The sequence below is a fragment of the Podarcis filfolensis genome, assembly GCF_964270895.1.
Source record: "Podarcis filfolensis genome assembly, chromosome: 14".
Classification (NCBI taxonomy): Eukaryota; Metazoa; Chordata; class Lepidosauria; order Squamata; family Lacertidae; genus Podarcis; species Podarcis filfolensis.
This window is the reverse complement of record NC_139616.1, coordinates 52,696,596-52,713,582: the sequence shown is the minus strand read 5'-3', so window position 1 is coordinate 52,713,582 and position 16,987 is coordinate 52,696,596. Positions and strand designations below refer to the sequence as shown.

At 46.3% G+C, this 16,987-nt stretch overlaps 1 protein-coding gene across 1 annotated transcript in view; it reads right to left on the bottom strand.

Annotated features, from left to right (window-relative positions):
• LOC310749155 (vomeronasal type-2 receptor 26-like) overlaps window positions 1–15,406 on the bottom strand; it is a 31,387-nt gene extending 15,981 nt beyond the window's left edge. Inside the window, exon 1 of the mRNA XM_083585709.1 lies at window positions 14,452–15,406. Coding sequence (XP_083441835.1) covers window positions 14,452–14,495 — 44 coding nt within the window. The 5' untranslated portion in view covers window positions 14,496–15,406. The remainder of the gene's footprint in view (window positions 1–14,451) is intronic.
• Window positions 15,407–16,987: the final 1,581 nt, after the last annotated feature.

The window sequence follows — 16,987 nt, the reverse complement described above, 5'->3', positions numbered from 1 at the left end:
GGGCTGGATGAATCCCAAACCGGAATTAAGATTGCTGGAAGAAATATCAACAACCTCAGATCTGCACATGACACAACCTTGATGGCAGAAAGTGAGGAGGAATTAAAGAACCTTTTAATGAGGGTGAAAGAGGAGAGCGCAAAATATGGTCTGAAGCTCAACATCAAAAAAATGAAGATCATGGCCACTGGTCCCATCACCTTCTGGCAAATAGAAGGGGAAGAAATGGAGGCAGTGAGAGATTTTACTTTCTTGGGCTACATGATCACTGCAGATGGTAACAGTAGGCACGAAAGCTGCTTCTTGGGAGAAAAGCAATGACAAACCTAGACAGCATCTTAAAAAGGAGAGACATCACCTGGCCGACAAAGGTCCATATAGTTAAAGCTATGGTTTTCCCAGTAGTGATGTATGGAAGTGAGAGCTGGACCATAAAGAAGGCTGATTGCCAAAGAATTGGTGCTTTTGAATTCTGGTGCTGGAGGAGACTCTTGAGAGTCCCATGGATTGCAAGAAGATCAAACCTATCCATTCTGAAGGAAATCAGCCCTGAATGCTCACTGGAAGGACAGATCGTGAAGCTGAGGCTCCAAGACTTTGGCCACCTCATGAGAAGAGAAGATTCCCTGGAAAAGACCCTGATGTTGGGAAAGATGGAGGGCGCAAGGAGAAGGGGACGACAGAGGACAAGATGGTTGGACAGTGTTCTCAAAGCGACTAACATGAGTTTGACCAAAGTGTGGGACGCAGTGGAAGACAGGAGGGCCTGGCGTGCTCTGGTCCATAGGGTCACGAAGAGGCCGACACACCTAAACAACAACAAATAACGCGACAAAACAGTTTATATGTCCATTAACAAAAACAACAACCCTGCAAGTGTTATTTTCTCCTTTGAAGAGGAAGAGACATGCCCTGGTAGATGCAGGCTACCTCTGGCCAAGGAAAGAGCAGAATCAGTCACAGACAAAATCATGTACAGTGGTACCTCGGGTTACAGATGCTTCAGGTTACAGACTTCGCTAACCCAGAAATAGTACCTTGGGTTAAGAACTTTGCTTCAGGATGAGAACAGAAATTGCGCGGCAGCAGCAGGAGGCTCCATTAGCTAAAGTGGTACCTCAGGTTAAGAACAGTTTCAGCTTAACAATGGACCTCCAGAATGAATTAAGTTCTTTTTTTAAAAAAATAATTTTTATTAACAGGCCAATCACATCACATTATCCATATCACATTGATTCCAAATTATACAGCCAAATTTTAAATTTTTTTGGGGGGGATACCCATACATCAAGCTCAGCTCGAGTCCAAAACTATCACTTGCCTTACTGCATTAATTAGACAGTTCTGTCCAGTTTGATCCGGATAGTCCTTTGTTACTTCCTTTCTCTTCTTGTTGTTATCATAAATTCCTTTCTTTGCGATCTCTGATGGTTTTCACAAGCAGGTTAGAAGCTGGCATTCTATGTGGGTTTTGTACTCTTCCAAAAATCATATCAATCCGGGACAGCCTCTGTACAACGCTTCCATAAACAAAATTAATCTCCGATCTGTCCTTTATTTTTCTCAGGCTTACCGAATAAATCAAATGATTCTGGGGGTTCTGTCAGGTCAAACTTACATTCCAACATTCCTTCTCATTCAAACAATCCTGAATCTCCTCCCCCAGTCCTTCTTCCTCCGGCAAACCTGTCATGGCGAGACGCCATTTTTTAACTGCGTCATAAGTAATTTTCCTCTTTTCTCACCATTCTCCAGTCTTCTTTCCTGTTATGCTCCGTCCCACATAGTTCTTAAAATCCTGCCTGTGATTCATAGAAACGCGACGATCTTGTTTCTATCTGGGGTGAAGGGTTATTAATGTCACATCATGCAGGGGAAAAAAAAGTTTTTTCCTCCACCCCCCCCCCTTCGTTCCAAACATACAGTCTCCTTGTGGTAATTCATCAGAAGATTTACTTATCCATCCGTCACTCCTGGTCGCAGAGATCCATTAGTCAGCAGCCTTATCAGTCGAGCTTTACTTGATGTATGTGCTTTCAGCTTCATTTCCAAACATATGTTTCCAATTATAATTCCAAGCTGCAGCAACCAGCACGTGCTAATTGGAATCGGTGTCAGGAAGATCTGACTTCACCGAGGGCCTGTGCCAAGTGTTCTGCACCCCCATCGCTCGTTTCAGGGGGTGCATTGTGAACACCTCTGGCAGGGCAGTTTCACCTCACATCCTGAGGTGATTAGGAAGACTGCATACTTCCCATAGCAGCCCCTTAGTACCTCGTATGGGTCAGAGAGATGTTATTGTCGGCCATCTTCCAACGCGCCACCTGGTGGCCCCCCAGAATGAATTAAGTTCTTAACCCAAGTTACCACTGTATATTTCATATACAAATATGGTCCTGGTGAGACATGACTTGGTTACATCAGGACTGATCTGTTGCAATACAGGCTGTGTGGGCTGCCAGTTAATTATGTTTGGGAAGTCAACTGGTATAATAATATTAAAGAGGCTAGAATTTTGAATAAAACCAGAAATTGAGGTTAGGTGACTCAGTCTTTGCAACAGTTTCCCTAACTTGGGAAGTGGTTTAGAATCACTAAAACTACTTAATATTGAGTGTGGCCAGTCTTCAAGCAGACTGATACATCAATGTGAGCTTCTTCCATCTAGTATGGTGAAACCAGCATTAAAACGGATAATCTCCTTGTACTCTACATTCACTACTATCCCTTGGGAGGTTAGATTGCAATACATAGAGCATGCCCCAATTTCCAGGTGGCCATACAAAATAAAATCCAGCATTTATAGAATAACATGCCAGTGAAAAGTTAGTCTAGATTTGTGCCCTTGGTATGTGAATTTATCTGTGGATTATCCCCCATCCCATGGGTGATGAGCATAAAACAGCCTGTATGGAGTTTGAAATGTTATAAACCAAAACTTCATTTTACCACTTTGGCCTGCTAACCCTGTCATGGTCTGTTATAATTTATTTCCCTCTGAATTATTTTTATTAATTATTACAAATCAAATCAAACCAAATTAATTTAATACAATTTCTTAAAATCAGGTTTCCCACTCCTGTTCCAAATGTATGATCATCATCATTTCCTCACATTGCCACATCATTTCTTACTTAGGTCCAGTTGATACCCTTCACTTGCTGTTAAACCATTCTTCCAGCTGGCCGCTTTTTTCACCTTGCAAACAGCACCTCCGTTACATCTTATAAAAAAAGTAATCCCTTTCACGTATGTCTAGTCTTTCATATACATTGTGGTTCCAGGCCTTGTGTGCAGGCAGAGTTAATGACTATCTTCCTCTGTTCAATTATTTGCAGTGTTTATATGGATGGTGTAATGTTTACCGATCAGCGTACGAGCTGCAGCCATAAATAACTCACAGAATGCATATGCAAATGCCATTAAAATTCTGCTCTGGAGTTCTTCCTCAGCACACAGTTAAAACAAACTCTTTTCTCAAATTCAGCCTCTTTGCCACATCTGGTTGGCAGCAGTTCATTCTACCCCTGCATTCAACAGCAGTCCAGGGGAGGTCCCACCCATCTGCCAATCATCTGACATCATAAGGATGCCGCATGATTGCCAAATGGACTCTCCAGGCCACAAATTAATGCTGGCCCAGGATGGTGGGGGAACATATTGCCAAAGCAGGATTAAACTCCCCCCCACACACACATTGGCCGATGTGCACTTCCGTCCTCCATTCTGTGGGGTTAGGGTACACCAGCCAATTTTCCACGGGGACTCACTCAAGGCTAAGGGAGCTGTCCAGGGTTAGGTGCTGAAATTTCCCCAAGAACAGCACCATCTCATACTCTGAACTTAGGGCACATAAGCTACTTGACCGTCAATGCACCACCCAAATGAGAAGCACCATCAACTTCATCATTATTTGGGGCAGGGATAAAAGGGCGACAGGGTGTGTTCTGCATCCTCACTCTAGCTTTTCAACCTCCCCCCCCCCATTTCCATTCCCAGCCACTCTATCCAATGCAAGAGTCTGCAACCCAAAGGGAAAACTCAGCCCTCCACATACACAGAATAAAGAGGGATTGATCTCCTTCACATCAGCTGTGGCACGGTGTGTGTGTGTGTGCGTGTGTCCCACTTTCTGCAGGATTTAGAAGAGCCAGCCAGTTCCCAGGTGGGACTCACTGGCACACCCGAACCAAGCAGGATTGAAAGTATAATCTTGCTTTCTGCAGGGTTTGGCCATGCCAGCCAGTTCTCAGCAGGAACGGGGGGGGGGGCATGATGTCACCAAGTACAATTGAGCTTCCTGCAAGTCAGTCAATGTTGGGGTGTGAAGGAGAGGTCCCCCCTCCACCTCTAATCCAATTTATGACAATTCACCCCCTGTCTGCTCCAACTGAGCCTGCCAGTCCAAGATGAGCCCTGACAGCTCTGAAACTGTCCAGCCAGAAACACTCAGGACTGTATCTAATGCTAGTAGGTCTGCTTAGACCCACTGAAAATAATGCTCATTTTTGGGACTGGGAGTATAGCTAGCATTGGATACAGCCTGTGAATCAGGGCCCATGAGGGTTGTGGCCTGAGGAGAGCCAGATAGAGTCCAGTTCAGTCCCTGGGGCTGCTTCCCCAGCTTTGGCCTAATGCACTAAAGCAACAGAATCCCATATTTCAGGGCAGATGATTTTGGTCTTTTGCACACACATAAAGCACTTTTGTCACTGCAGGAATGGCCTAGCTGGATTAGAAGAGACCATGATCTAGGTTGGCAATGCTTCATAAAAGGATTTTCTGATCTACATTAAATCAAAGTTCCTTTCTGCCTTGGCAAGTGCCCTAGTGTCAAACTGTCTAACTGAATGCTGCTCTTGCCACCTGGAGTGCCCTCTCCAAGGGGCATCTCCCCAGAGCAAAAGCCACGTCAAGACCCTGTAATTAGAGATAATTGATAGAGAGCCCTCATTGTCATCACATATGCTGTGTGCAGTTGCAATTAGGAGCAATTGTCACAGATCCAGCAATCATCATTGTACTTGACATTCAGTATTGCAACTAGTTAGTTTATTTTAAACTTTGCTGTGCAATTTTCTGTCCTGCATTGTAAACAGCGTTTAGATTTTACATGGTATTAACGGCAACCTGTGTTTATTTGGACACGGTACTTTCCACCTTGTGCCAAATCCCAAAGGGGCAACTCCCCAAAGCACAAGGCAAGGCAAAGCTGTGATTGTCACAGAGCCAGCAGAAAGCGCAATTAAAGCCGGCAGCCAGCTTTCTAATTATGAAATAAACTTCGGCAAGCAGCTGATAATCGAGTTCTTGCAGAGAAAGAAGCCTGCTCTTCTCTCTCTGGGACGCATCTGCTGTCTCTGACATGTCATATCAACATCTCACTGGGGCCAGAAGCACCCAGGCAGAGCTGATCAACAACACAAAAAGTTTCTCACTCAGCCAGGCAAATATCCTATGTGTATCCCATCACACTGGAATGCTTAAAATTTGAACACTAAGTTTGGACTTGTCCATTAATGTGGGGCTGTCTCTCAAAAGTATTTGGAAGCCGCATCTAGCCTGGGATGCTGTGGTCGGGCTGTGGACCAGGGCCAGTTTCCTGGAGAAGGGGACTCCACTGCTCAAACTATCTCATTGGCTGCCAGTACATTTGCAGGCACAATTCAAAGTACCCATAATAATAATGTTCTAAGCAGCATAGGACCAGGATTTTGGAAAGACCATCTCCTCCTAGATCAACCTAGTTGCACAATCACGCCCCCCTTTTACTACCATGATTACAAGGTAGTTTAAAAAAGTTAAATAACTACGAACTGTTGTGGAAGGAAATAAAAAAGGATTTGGAAATTTGGGGTAGATTGAAATTGTCATTCTGGGGAAGGATCAACACAATTAAGATGAATGTATTACCAAGGTTGCTGTTCCTATTTCAGACCATCCCTATAATTAAGGGGAGCGGAGTTTTTAAAGAGTGGCAAAGAGTGCTCTCAAGATACATCTGGCAGGGCAAAAAACCTAGAATTCAATTCAAACTGTTAACAGATATAAGGGAGAGAGGAGGGTATGCACTACCGGACCTGAAACTATATTATGAGGCATCATGCCTCTGCTGGCTAAAAGATTGGGTTAAACTAGTGAATAATGATCTGCTCGACTTAGAGGGTTTCGACAACAGGTTCGGCTGGCATGCCTACCTATGGTGCGAGAAAAGAAAAGTACATAAGGGATTCGAAAACCACATCTTCCGAGGTCCATTAATTGAAATATGGGAAAGGTATAAAAACCTAGAATCATAGAATCATAGAGTTGGAAGAGACCACAAGGGCCATCGAGTCCAACCCCCTGCCAAGCAGGAAACACCATCAGAGCACTCCTGACATATGGTTGTCAAGCCTCTGCTTAAAGACCTCCAAAGAAGGAGACTCCACCACACTCCTTGGCAGCAAATTCCACTGTCGAACAGCTCTTACTGTCAGGAAGTTCTTCCTAATGTTTAGGTGGAATCTTCTTTCTTGTAGTTTGGATCCATTGCTCCGTGTCCGCTTCTCTGGAGCAGCAGAAAACAACCTTTCTCCCTCCTCTATGTGACATCCTTTTATATATTTGAACATGGCTATCATATCACCCCTTAACCTCCTCTTCTCCAGGCTAAACATGCCCAGCTCCCTTAGCCGTTCCTCATAAGGCATCGTTTCCAGGCCTTTGACCATTTTGGTTGCCCTCCTCTGGACACGTTCCAGTTTGTCAATGTCCTTCTTGAACTGTGGTGCCCAGAACTGGACACAGTACTCCAGGTGAGGTCTGACCAGAGCAGAATACAGTGGCACTATTACTTCCCTTGATCTAGATGCTATACTCCTATTGATGCAGCCCAGAATTGCATTGGCTTTTTTAGCTGCCGCGTCACACTGTTGGCTCATGTCAAGTTTGTGGTCAACCAAGACTCCTAGATCCTTTTCACATGTAGTGCTCTCAAGCCAGGTGTCACCCATCTTGTATTTGTGCCTCTCATTTTTTTTGCCCAAGTGCAATACTTTACATTTCTCCCTGTTAAAATTCATCTTGTTTGTTTTGGCCCAGTTCTCTAATCTGTCAAGGTCGTTTTGAAGTGTGATCCTGTCCTCTGGGGTGTTAGCCACCCCTCCCAGTTTGGTGTCATCTGCAAATTTGATCAGGATGCCCTTGAGTCCATCATCCAAGTCGTTGATAAAGATGTTGAATAAGACCGGGCCCAAGACAGAACCCTGTGGCACCCCACTAGTCACTCTTCTCCAGGATGAAGAGGAACCATTGATGAGCACCCTTTGGGTTCGGTCAGTCAGCCAGTTACAAATCCACTGAGTGGTAGCATAGTCAAGACCGCATTTTACCAGCTTCTTTACAAGAATATCATGGGGCACCTTGTCAAATGCCTTGCTGAAATCAAGGTAGGCTACATCCACTGCATTCCCTTCATCTACCAGGCTTGTAATTCTGTCAAAAAACGAGATCAGGTTAGTCTGACATGACTTATTTTTCAGAAATCCATGCTGACTATTGGTGATCACAGCATTCCTTTCTAGGTGCTCACAGACTGTTTGCTTAATGATCTGCTCCAGAATCTTCCCTGGTATTGATGTCAGACTGACTGGGCGGTAATTATTTGGGTCCTCTCTTTTCCCCTTTTTGAAAATAGGGACAACATTTGCCCTCCTCCAGTCTGCCGGGACTTCGCCTGTTCTCCAGGAATTCTCAAAGATGACTGCCAGTGGTTCTGAGATCACATCTGCCAGTTCTTTTAATACTCTTGGATGCAGTTCATCTGGCCCTGGAGACTTGAATACATCTAGACTAGCCAAGTATTCTTGTACTATCTCCTTAGTTATTCTGGGCTGTGTTTCCTTTGCTGAATCATTTGCTCCAAATTCTTCAGGTCGGGCATTGTTTTCTTTATCGGAGAAGACTGAGGCAAAGAAGGCATTGAGGAGTTCAGCCCTTTCTGTGTCCCCTGTTTGCATTTCACCATCTTCTCCTCTGAGTGACCCCACTGTTTCTTTGTTCTTCCTTTTGCTACGAACATACCCATAAAAGCCTTTTTTGTTGCTTTTAACCTCTCTAGCAAGCCTGAGTTCATTCTGTGCTTTAGCTTTTCTGACTTTGTGTCTACACGTGCTGGCTATTTGTTTGAATTCCTCTTTGGTGGTTTCCCCCCTTTTCCATTTTTTGTACACATCCTTTTTTAATCTTAACTCAGTTAAAAGTTCTTTAGATAGCCACCCTGGCTTCTTTAGGCACCTTCTATGTTTCCGTCTCATTGGTATTGCCTGAAGTTGTGCTTTTACTATCTCCCTCTTAACAAACTCCCAGCCATCATGAACTCCCTTTCCTTTTAGTATTACTGTCCATGGGATCTCACCCAGCACTTCCCTAAGTTTTATGAAGTCGGCTTTCTTAAAGTCGAGAAATTGAGTCCTAGTATGCTTGGCTGCTCCTTTCCGCTGTATAGTAAACTTCAGAAGAGCATGATCACTCGCGCCTAATGATCCTTCCACTTCTACCCCACTAACTAGGTCATCAACATTGGTTAGGACCAGATCTAAAATGGCTGTTCCTCTTGTTGCTTCTCCCACTTTCTGGACAATGAAGTTGTCTGCAAGGCCAGTGAGGAATCTGTTTGACCTTATGCTCTTGGCTGAGTTTGACATCCAACAAATATCCGGGTAATTGAAAACCTGCTAGAAGCTAAAGTTCCACACTGGCTATCACCTCTCGAAGTGTTAAGTGTAAAGAAAATTAATATGAGAAGTAGTTGGCCAACTTACAGTCAATTAGTAATTAAGGAAGTTGGGAAATGGAAATTAAAACCGTATGATCAGGTTAAAGAACTTGTATATGACTGGCTACACTATTTCCAAATAAATGAATTGTTTAAAAAGGATATTAAAGAAAGAGGATATGCGGATAAAGAGTCGAAATTCCAGATTGAAATCATAAACAATGATGTGAGAACACTATCCAAAATGTATAAGATCTTGTTGGAGTGGAATTTAGGAGATGAAGAAGTCAAGGCAGTAATGATCCACTGGGCTAGAGATGTGGGACATAGTATACAATTTGAAGATTGGGAAAAACTGTGGAAAGAGGGTATAAACTTTTCGGCATCTATGGCAATAAGGGAAAATGTTATGAAGATGTTTTACAGGTGGTATATAACACCTTTAAAACTATCGAAAATGTATAAGGTTTGTAATAAATGCTGGAAATGTAAAGCTCAGGAGGGTTCCTTTTACCACATGTGGTGGGAGTGCGGGAAAGTGAAAGGATTTTGGGAAAAAATATATACTGAACTCAAGAAGATTCTAAAATATACGTTTATAAAAAAACCAGAAATCTTCCTGCTAGGGATATTAGGGAATGAGATAAAAAAGAAGGACCATAAATTTGTGTACTATGCGGTTACAGCAGCAAGGGTAATTCTAGCCCAGAAATGGAAACAGCAGGATATACCAACGGTGGACGAGTGGAGATCGAAGTTATTGGATTACGCGGAGTTGGATAAATTGACAGGAAAGATTAGATATTTAAGAGACCAAAAGTTCATTAAGGATTGGGGGAAATATGTAGATTACCTGGAATATGTAAGTGAGGGACAAACAACGTTAGTGGGATTTAAAGAAGCACTGTGAAGCAGTAAGAGTTATTGTCTAAAGGAATTAGAAGAAAGAGAGATATATAATGTCAATATAAGCCAGGAAATGCGTAAACTTAAATTATAACTACGAATGATTTTCGGATAAGCTGAAGGAAGTCCTAAAAGAGAAAGTAATGTAAAATCTTTGATGTGAAGTATTTAATGTGGGTTGCTCGTTTTTCTTGTTTGTTATCTTGTTATTTATATATATTCTTTGTTATTCCTTTATTTGAAGCAAATTAATAAAAACTTATTTGGGGAAAACAAACAAACAAGGTAGTTTAAAAAAGTTAATCTTCCGTATTAGGTGATCTTGAGTACACATAAAATCTCACTCTTTTAGCTATGGCATCATCACTGAACATCTGTGTTCCTTGCAAGACAGCTCTTCAGCATAAAGTACAGATTTACACAGCATCACCAAGTAGGATTGCCATCTTTTTACCTGTGTGCCATGTGCTCTGCTTTTTGAGAATCTTCAAATATTGCAGGTGACAATGTTTGTGAAAAACATCACCTGCTGATTTATACAGAGCACACAACTCTGAATGTCACAGGAGCATGTTAGTACTCTCCTGAGTTAATTGTGGGATGTATAATCTAGGTCTGTGCATGGATTCTGGTCAAATCTCATATTCTAGACAAAATGGGGCCAACTTGTGTTGAGCTGGGATTTGGCCTGTTCAAATGTACAGGCGCGAGGGACAGCAGGAGACCCGGATTGGGAACCAGCTCCTAAAGCCCGCCGGAGGGAGGGGGAAGGCTCAGGGGATTCAGCGTCAGAAGAGTCTAGAAAGGGCGAGACCCCAACGGGCAGGCGAAACCAGAGGCGGAAAGAACAGAGGAAGAGGTGGAGCAAGGCTAGAGTCTTAAACTGGTGTCTGGGGGGAGGAGATTCAGACGGAGCATCAGCGGTCTAGACTTTGAGACGTAGAGCTGCACACTGCGGCTCTGGAAGTGAAACTGAACTTCAATAAAGACTTTTGTACTTAACAACGAAGCGGCGTTGGTCCTTTGTGAGCTGGGACCTCGGGCAGCTCTGACAGTATGCTCCGTCTCACTTAGAATTTAACCCTCGCAGCGTGAGTTGGCGCAGCGAGGGGCAAGACGTGGTGTTTTGCGAGCTCACGAAGATAGGCAAAGATGACTACAGAGGAGAAGGTGACAGAACTGCAAAATGCAGTCACGAGGCTTTACGCAGAAGTAGAAGCATCCAGGAAAAGAGAAGAAGAAGCAGTAGCGCTCTGCCGGGATCTGCAGACCAGGTGGGAACGTGTGGGCAAGGAGGGGTTGCCAGGACCCAAGCCGGAGGGAGTTGGCCTCGGGAAGAGGGGGGGCAGCATAGTAGCCCACTTCGACGGGAACCTGCAGCAGTATCCTAACTTCAGAGCCGACATAGTTTTCGCGCTCAATTTGCTTCAGAAAGACTTTAGAGATGAGGAAGAGAAAGTAGGCTTCATAATTACTCATCTGCATGGGGAAGCAAAAGCGTGGCTGCGGAATTTATGGCGCAAAAATGATCCCGCCCTCCAAGATTCCGACGCATTTATCAAAGCTATGGACGCTTGTTTTAAATCAACGGTAGATGTGGATGTGGCCAGGAGGGAAATGCATGGGCTGCAGCAGGGCAAAGCCACGGTGAGACAATATCACTCCCGCTTTTTTGCGTTAGTGAACGTGCTGGGCTGGGAGAAGGACTCCGTTGCCGTCAGGGATCTGTTCTGGGAGGGACTAAATGGGGCCGTGAAAGATGAGCTGGCAAGGGGAGAAAGACCTAAAAGCACCACAGAAGTCGTCCAGAGAGCGCTGGCGATAGGGGTGCGCCTGGAAGACCGCCCTTGGAGCAGGGAGGAGGGACGTAGGGCAAGCACACCAGCCAGAACAACTCACTTCCTACCCAAAGAGACAGGGCGCGCGCTATCCACGCCTCCACTGGGGAGGGGAGAAGAGCCGATGGAGATAGGTGGTGCCAGGGCTCAGACAGCAAGCAGAGCCCAAACACCAGGAGCAGTCAAGGCGAAGGCTCCTAGAGGGAGCAGGAAGTGTTACATCTGCGGCAGTGCACAGCACATGGCCAAAGAGTGGCCGCAGAGGATCCAGAAGCACACTGCAGCCTCAGCAACAGTAAGGGGAGCAGTTCAGCAGCAAGAACAGCTGCAGGGAAACGAAGAAGCCTGGTTGGAAGCGGAAGCACTGGGGCCCAGCCAGGCGAGTCAGTGAAGCAGTCCCCAGAGATTTTACAGCCCACAGACCCCCTCCCACCCAAACCAGTGGTGCAACTCACCGCATCGCTCCAGCTGCCCAATGGGCTTACCCTGGAAGTCCCAATTATCATTGACTCTGGTAGCAACGCAGATTTTGTAGGAGTGGATTTCATCAAGCAACATCGCATAGCACTCCTACCAGCCACGATGCACCTAAACGTCGTCACGGTCGATGGCAGGAAGATACTGGGAGGAGAGGTGGTACAGCAAACACCGCCTATGGTAATGCAAATTGGAAACCACCGCGAAGTCATCAGCTTCAACGTCACCCACCTGTCGGACACGCCCATAGTGTTGGGCATGAGTTGGCTGGATAGGCACAGCCCGGCATTAGCATGGTACCAGCGGCAATTAACCTTCTGCTCTTCCTACTGCGCAGAACACTGCGTCCGGACCCGCCAGGAAGAGGAGGGGCAAGAGGATGAACCGCAGCTACACCTAGGCATGGTGCAAGCGGTACCCAACAAGTACAAGGAGTTTTTGGAGGTCTTCTGCGAGAAGGAAGCGGATAAGCTGCCTCCCCACAGGCCTTACGACTGCAAGATTGACCTCCTGCCGGGGGCGACGCTGCCGACTGGAAAACTGTATTCCATGTCTGAGGACGAACTGCAAGAACTCAGGGAGTTCATAGATCACAACTTGAAGCGGGGATTCATCCAAGAATCCAAAGCAGTGGGGGGCAGTCCCGTGTTTTTCGTGAAGAAGAAAGTCACGCCCCAACGGAGGCTCGTAGTTGATTATAGAATCATCAATTCCAGGACGAAGCCCACAGCATTCCCCATGCCCAAGATCGACGACCTGCTCGCGACGGTGAGGAAGGGACGGATCTTCACCAAGTTGGATCTACGAGGGGCGTACAACCTTATACGCATGCGGGAGGGCGATGAGTGGAAGACGGCCATGTTTACACCTTTAGGCACCTATGAATATCGCGTAATGCCGTTTGGTCTCCAAAATGGCTCCCATTGTTTCCAAGCTTTCATGCATCACGTGTTAGCGGGACTCCTCTACAAGAAGTGCGTTTGCTTCCTGGACGACATCCTGATCTTCTCGGAATCGCAGGAGGCTCACGAGGGGGACGTCAAGGAGGTCCTGCAGAGGCTACGGGAGCACAGACTTTACGCCAAACTAGAGAAGTGCCAGTTCGACATGACGGAGGTGGATTTCCTGGTCTACAAGCTGTCCGACAAGGCACTCGCCATGGACAGCACCAAGGTCCGCGCGGTGCTGGACTGGAAGAGCCCGCGAAATCGGAAGGAGGTCCAGAAGTTCGTCGGCTTCGCCAACTTTTATCGCAAGTTCATCAAGGGCTTCGCGAAGGAGACGGCGGCCATCACGGACACCCTCAGCTCCAAGAAGAAGAAGTTCACCTGGACGGACCAGGCAGAGCAGTCCTTTTGGAGACTCAAGCGTCTCTTCGCGTCCGAAGAACAGCTGCTACATGTAAACCCCAGCAGACCAATGAGGGTTGAGACGGACGCCTCGGACAGAGCGGTGGGGGCCGTCCTGTTGCAGCAAGATCCGCAAGGGGAATGGAGGCCGTGCGCATTCTACTCCAGGAAACTCAGCAAGTCGGAACAGAACTACACCATCTGGGACAGGGAGTTGCTGGCCATTCATGCAGCCTTCAAGGCGTGGCGGCACTTCCTCGTCGGAGCCAGATACACAGTGCAGGTCCGCACGGACCATAAGAACCTGGAGTACTGGCGCACGGCGCGGTTCCTGAACCAGAGACACATCCACTGGGTGGAGTTCTTTGCGGATTTCGATTTCCGGATAGAATACATCCCGGGAGACAACAACGTCATGGCGGATGCACTATCCAGGAAGCCGCAGTATCTTGAGGAAGCGGCACCGGTGGCGGCCAAACACATTTTCGCACCGAAAGCGTGGGCGTGCGCTTCAGCCGCCGTGGACCTGGACGCGGTGCGTCGAGCGCTGCAGACGGATTCGTTCGCACAATCCAAGATGGAGGAGGTGCGAAGAGGCACAGCGAAGGACGACGAGTTCCAGATACGAGACAGACTGCTCATCCGCAAAGGGGCTCTCTACGTACCCGGAGACGACCTCCGCACGAAAGTCCTGCAGCAGTTACACGACGCGCCCAGCGCTGGGCACTTCGGCAAGGACAAGACGGCGGAATTAGTAACCAGAGACTTTTGGTGGCCCAAGATGAGGGGAGAAGTCGCGGATTACGTCTCCAGGTGTGACACCTGCCAAAGGGCCAAGCCAGTACACAGGAAACCGGCGGGTCTGCTAGAACCAGAGGGTCTGCTAGCCGGCGGGAACCACAGGAGGAAAGAGCAGAGGAAGAGGTGGAGCAAGGCTAGAGTCTTAAACTGGTGTCTGGGGGGAGGAGATTCAGACGGAGCCTCAGCGGTCTAGAGTTTGAGACGTAGAGCTGCACGCTGCGGCTCTGGAAGTGAAACTGAACTTCAATAAAGACTTTCTTACTTAACAACGAAGCGGCGTTGGTCCTTTGTGAGCTGGGATCTCGGGCAGCTCTGACAATACCAGTCATTCTTTGTGCTATATGGCTCTTTATTGCTCCTCCACATCCAAGCTTTGCCATGCGCACTTGAGCAGAAGAAATAATAGTGGAATGCAATGAATGGTGTCTTATAATGATTTATTGGGTCTAGGGGGCTTGGGACTTCTGACCATTGCCAGATCTATTGCGGCTTTCCTTACCAGGAATATTTAGCCCCAGCATATTATAAAACCACAGTAAAACATTAAACATTAAAAACTAATGATAATAATTAGGAGTTGTCAGGCAGTTTCAATGAAGTTCTGCTCTTCGCTCTGGTCACAGCCTTGGTCCTTGGCGTCTTCTCTAAGAACGGGGACACTCCCATTGTCAAAGCCAACAACCGGGACCTCACCTACACTCTGCTCCTTGCCCTCTTGCTCTGCTTCCTCTGCTCCTTGCTCTTCATTGGCCAGCCTCACCCAGTGAGCTGCTCTTTACGACAAACGGCCTTTGGCATCATCTTCTCCATTGCGGTGTCTTGTGTCTTGGCCAAAACCATCACGGTGGTTCTGGCCTTCATGGCCACCAAACCAGGATCCAGGGTGAGGAAATGAGTGGGTATCAGGGACTGGGTAAAAGAAGTGGTGGAGACTGCCTGCCCATCCTGACTGTTCCAGGGAGAAAGGAAGAGGAAACAGTATAGATTTACAACAGGGGTTTGTGGGAGGTCACAGCTCAGAGGCAGATGAGGGGGAAAGTTGGGAAATAAAGTGAGCGCCAGAGAAGCAGCTGGCTGACATGCTGTCACTAGAAAGCATCCCAGACCCTCCATCTCCCAGAACCCGACGATCTTTAAAAGTAGGGGAGCAAAGAGTTCAAAGACAGAGGGCACATAGCAGCACCCGTAGAGGAGGTGATGATGATGACCAATGAGGAAGTGGGAGAGACAGAGGGTGGAGATTCGCTCTGGACAACGCCATTATCCAAGAGGATGGGTTCCATAGCCTCTCTCTGTAAAGTCTGAAATAAAAAAGACTGTAAGAAACTTTTCCTTGTCTTTATACTTTCCTGGGCAACCAGCCCGGAGTTGCTGACAGCATCCAGACAGTGGGGAAATATCTCGCAAGCTCTGTTCTTCCTGGTTTCTGCTCAGTTCAAACCAGTATTTGTGCTGTCTGGCTGTGCACCGCTCCTCCCAAACATGCTCTCTTTTGGGCAGCCATTTTAAACCAAAACTTTGGGTTTGGAGGAAGGCGTGACTTGGGTCCAGGTTTGGGCCTGGGGGTCTGGCACGGCTGTGGGTGGTTCAGGTTTGGTGGGGGGGTGAGTGGGCAACCGCTGAAAAGAAGCTCAACAATTTTGGGGCTCAACAAATGTCCAGATTTTTACTTCTTGAAATGTGGCAACCCTAGGTTATATATCTGCCAGTTGCAACCCAACTTCTGATTTAAGAAAAAATGATAATTAAAAGGCTGAAAGCCAAACAAAAAACATGTGGAGTCCCTCCTTTCCATACCGGTTTTCCCTGTGTGAGTTTACAGCGCATTTAACTGAATTGCTTCTTTGACACTTCTAGATCCAGCCTAAGATCACTCAGCTGGGGGAAGCATGCTTGCATGTGACACTCACAATTACCAGGTCACCATTCAATAACAAATACATATGATTATTTTGCTCTTACTGTTTTCCCTAACAGAGCACAATACTCTAAGGAGATCACTTTGGAACAAGCAATTATTTCGAAATGCAGGTTTCATAATCTTGCCAAATCCCACATACATTCTATGAGACCATAAACACAAGGTGTATAGAAAATAAACCCTGTGTCATTCAGAGCCCCAGTGAGAAATTCTGAACACACAGGTTTTCATGGATCAGATGTTTGGCACATCCCCTTTATCAAAATAATCCAGTGCCATTAAGCCTAATGCAATTCATGGTGGATGAGAGAGAAATCTGGCTTTCTGCATAACTGTTGGTCAAGATGGTAGGAACATTTCTGCTGCTGCTCCTTCTCTTCCTGTGGCTGCAGGTGCCTCCAACCGAGTGCAAGGAAGACTCTGAGAGATGCACCATGACGGATCCTTTCCAGCTTCCATACCAGTATTATCAGAGAGGGGACCTAATCATTGGAGGAATTGTTAATAGTTTTGGCTATTTTTCTGAAGAAATAGATTTCCAGGACCACCCAAACACAAAGTTTACAGATGAACTTTAGTAAGGAAATCACTCTCTCCTTCATAGTGTACATTTCTCTATGCACTACACAAACCATGGCATGCTCGGAAAATATTTGCATATGACTTTTTCCAAGTATAAAGGTTAAAAATATATTTTCTTCTCTTTATATTATGATCATGGCATCTTCTTCTATGTTGCTTTATTCCTCATCTAGAGGTTTCTGTCTTCTGTCTCTTCTGCTTTCTCATCACTTGATCTCATGTTTGTCACCTGATCTCATGCTTGATCCTCATGCTCCCTCTGTGTTTCCTTTCCCACTATGGATGGATGGATGGTTTTACTTTACAGGAAAGCTTGATCCCCACATTCACAGCCACCGTCATTTAATCTGACAGT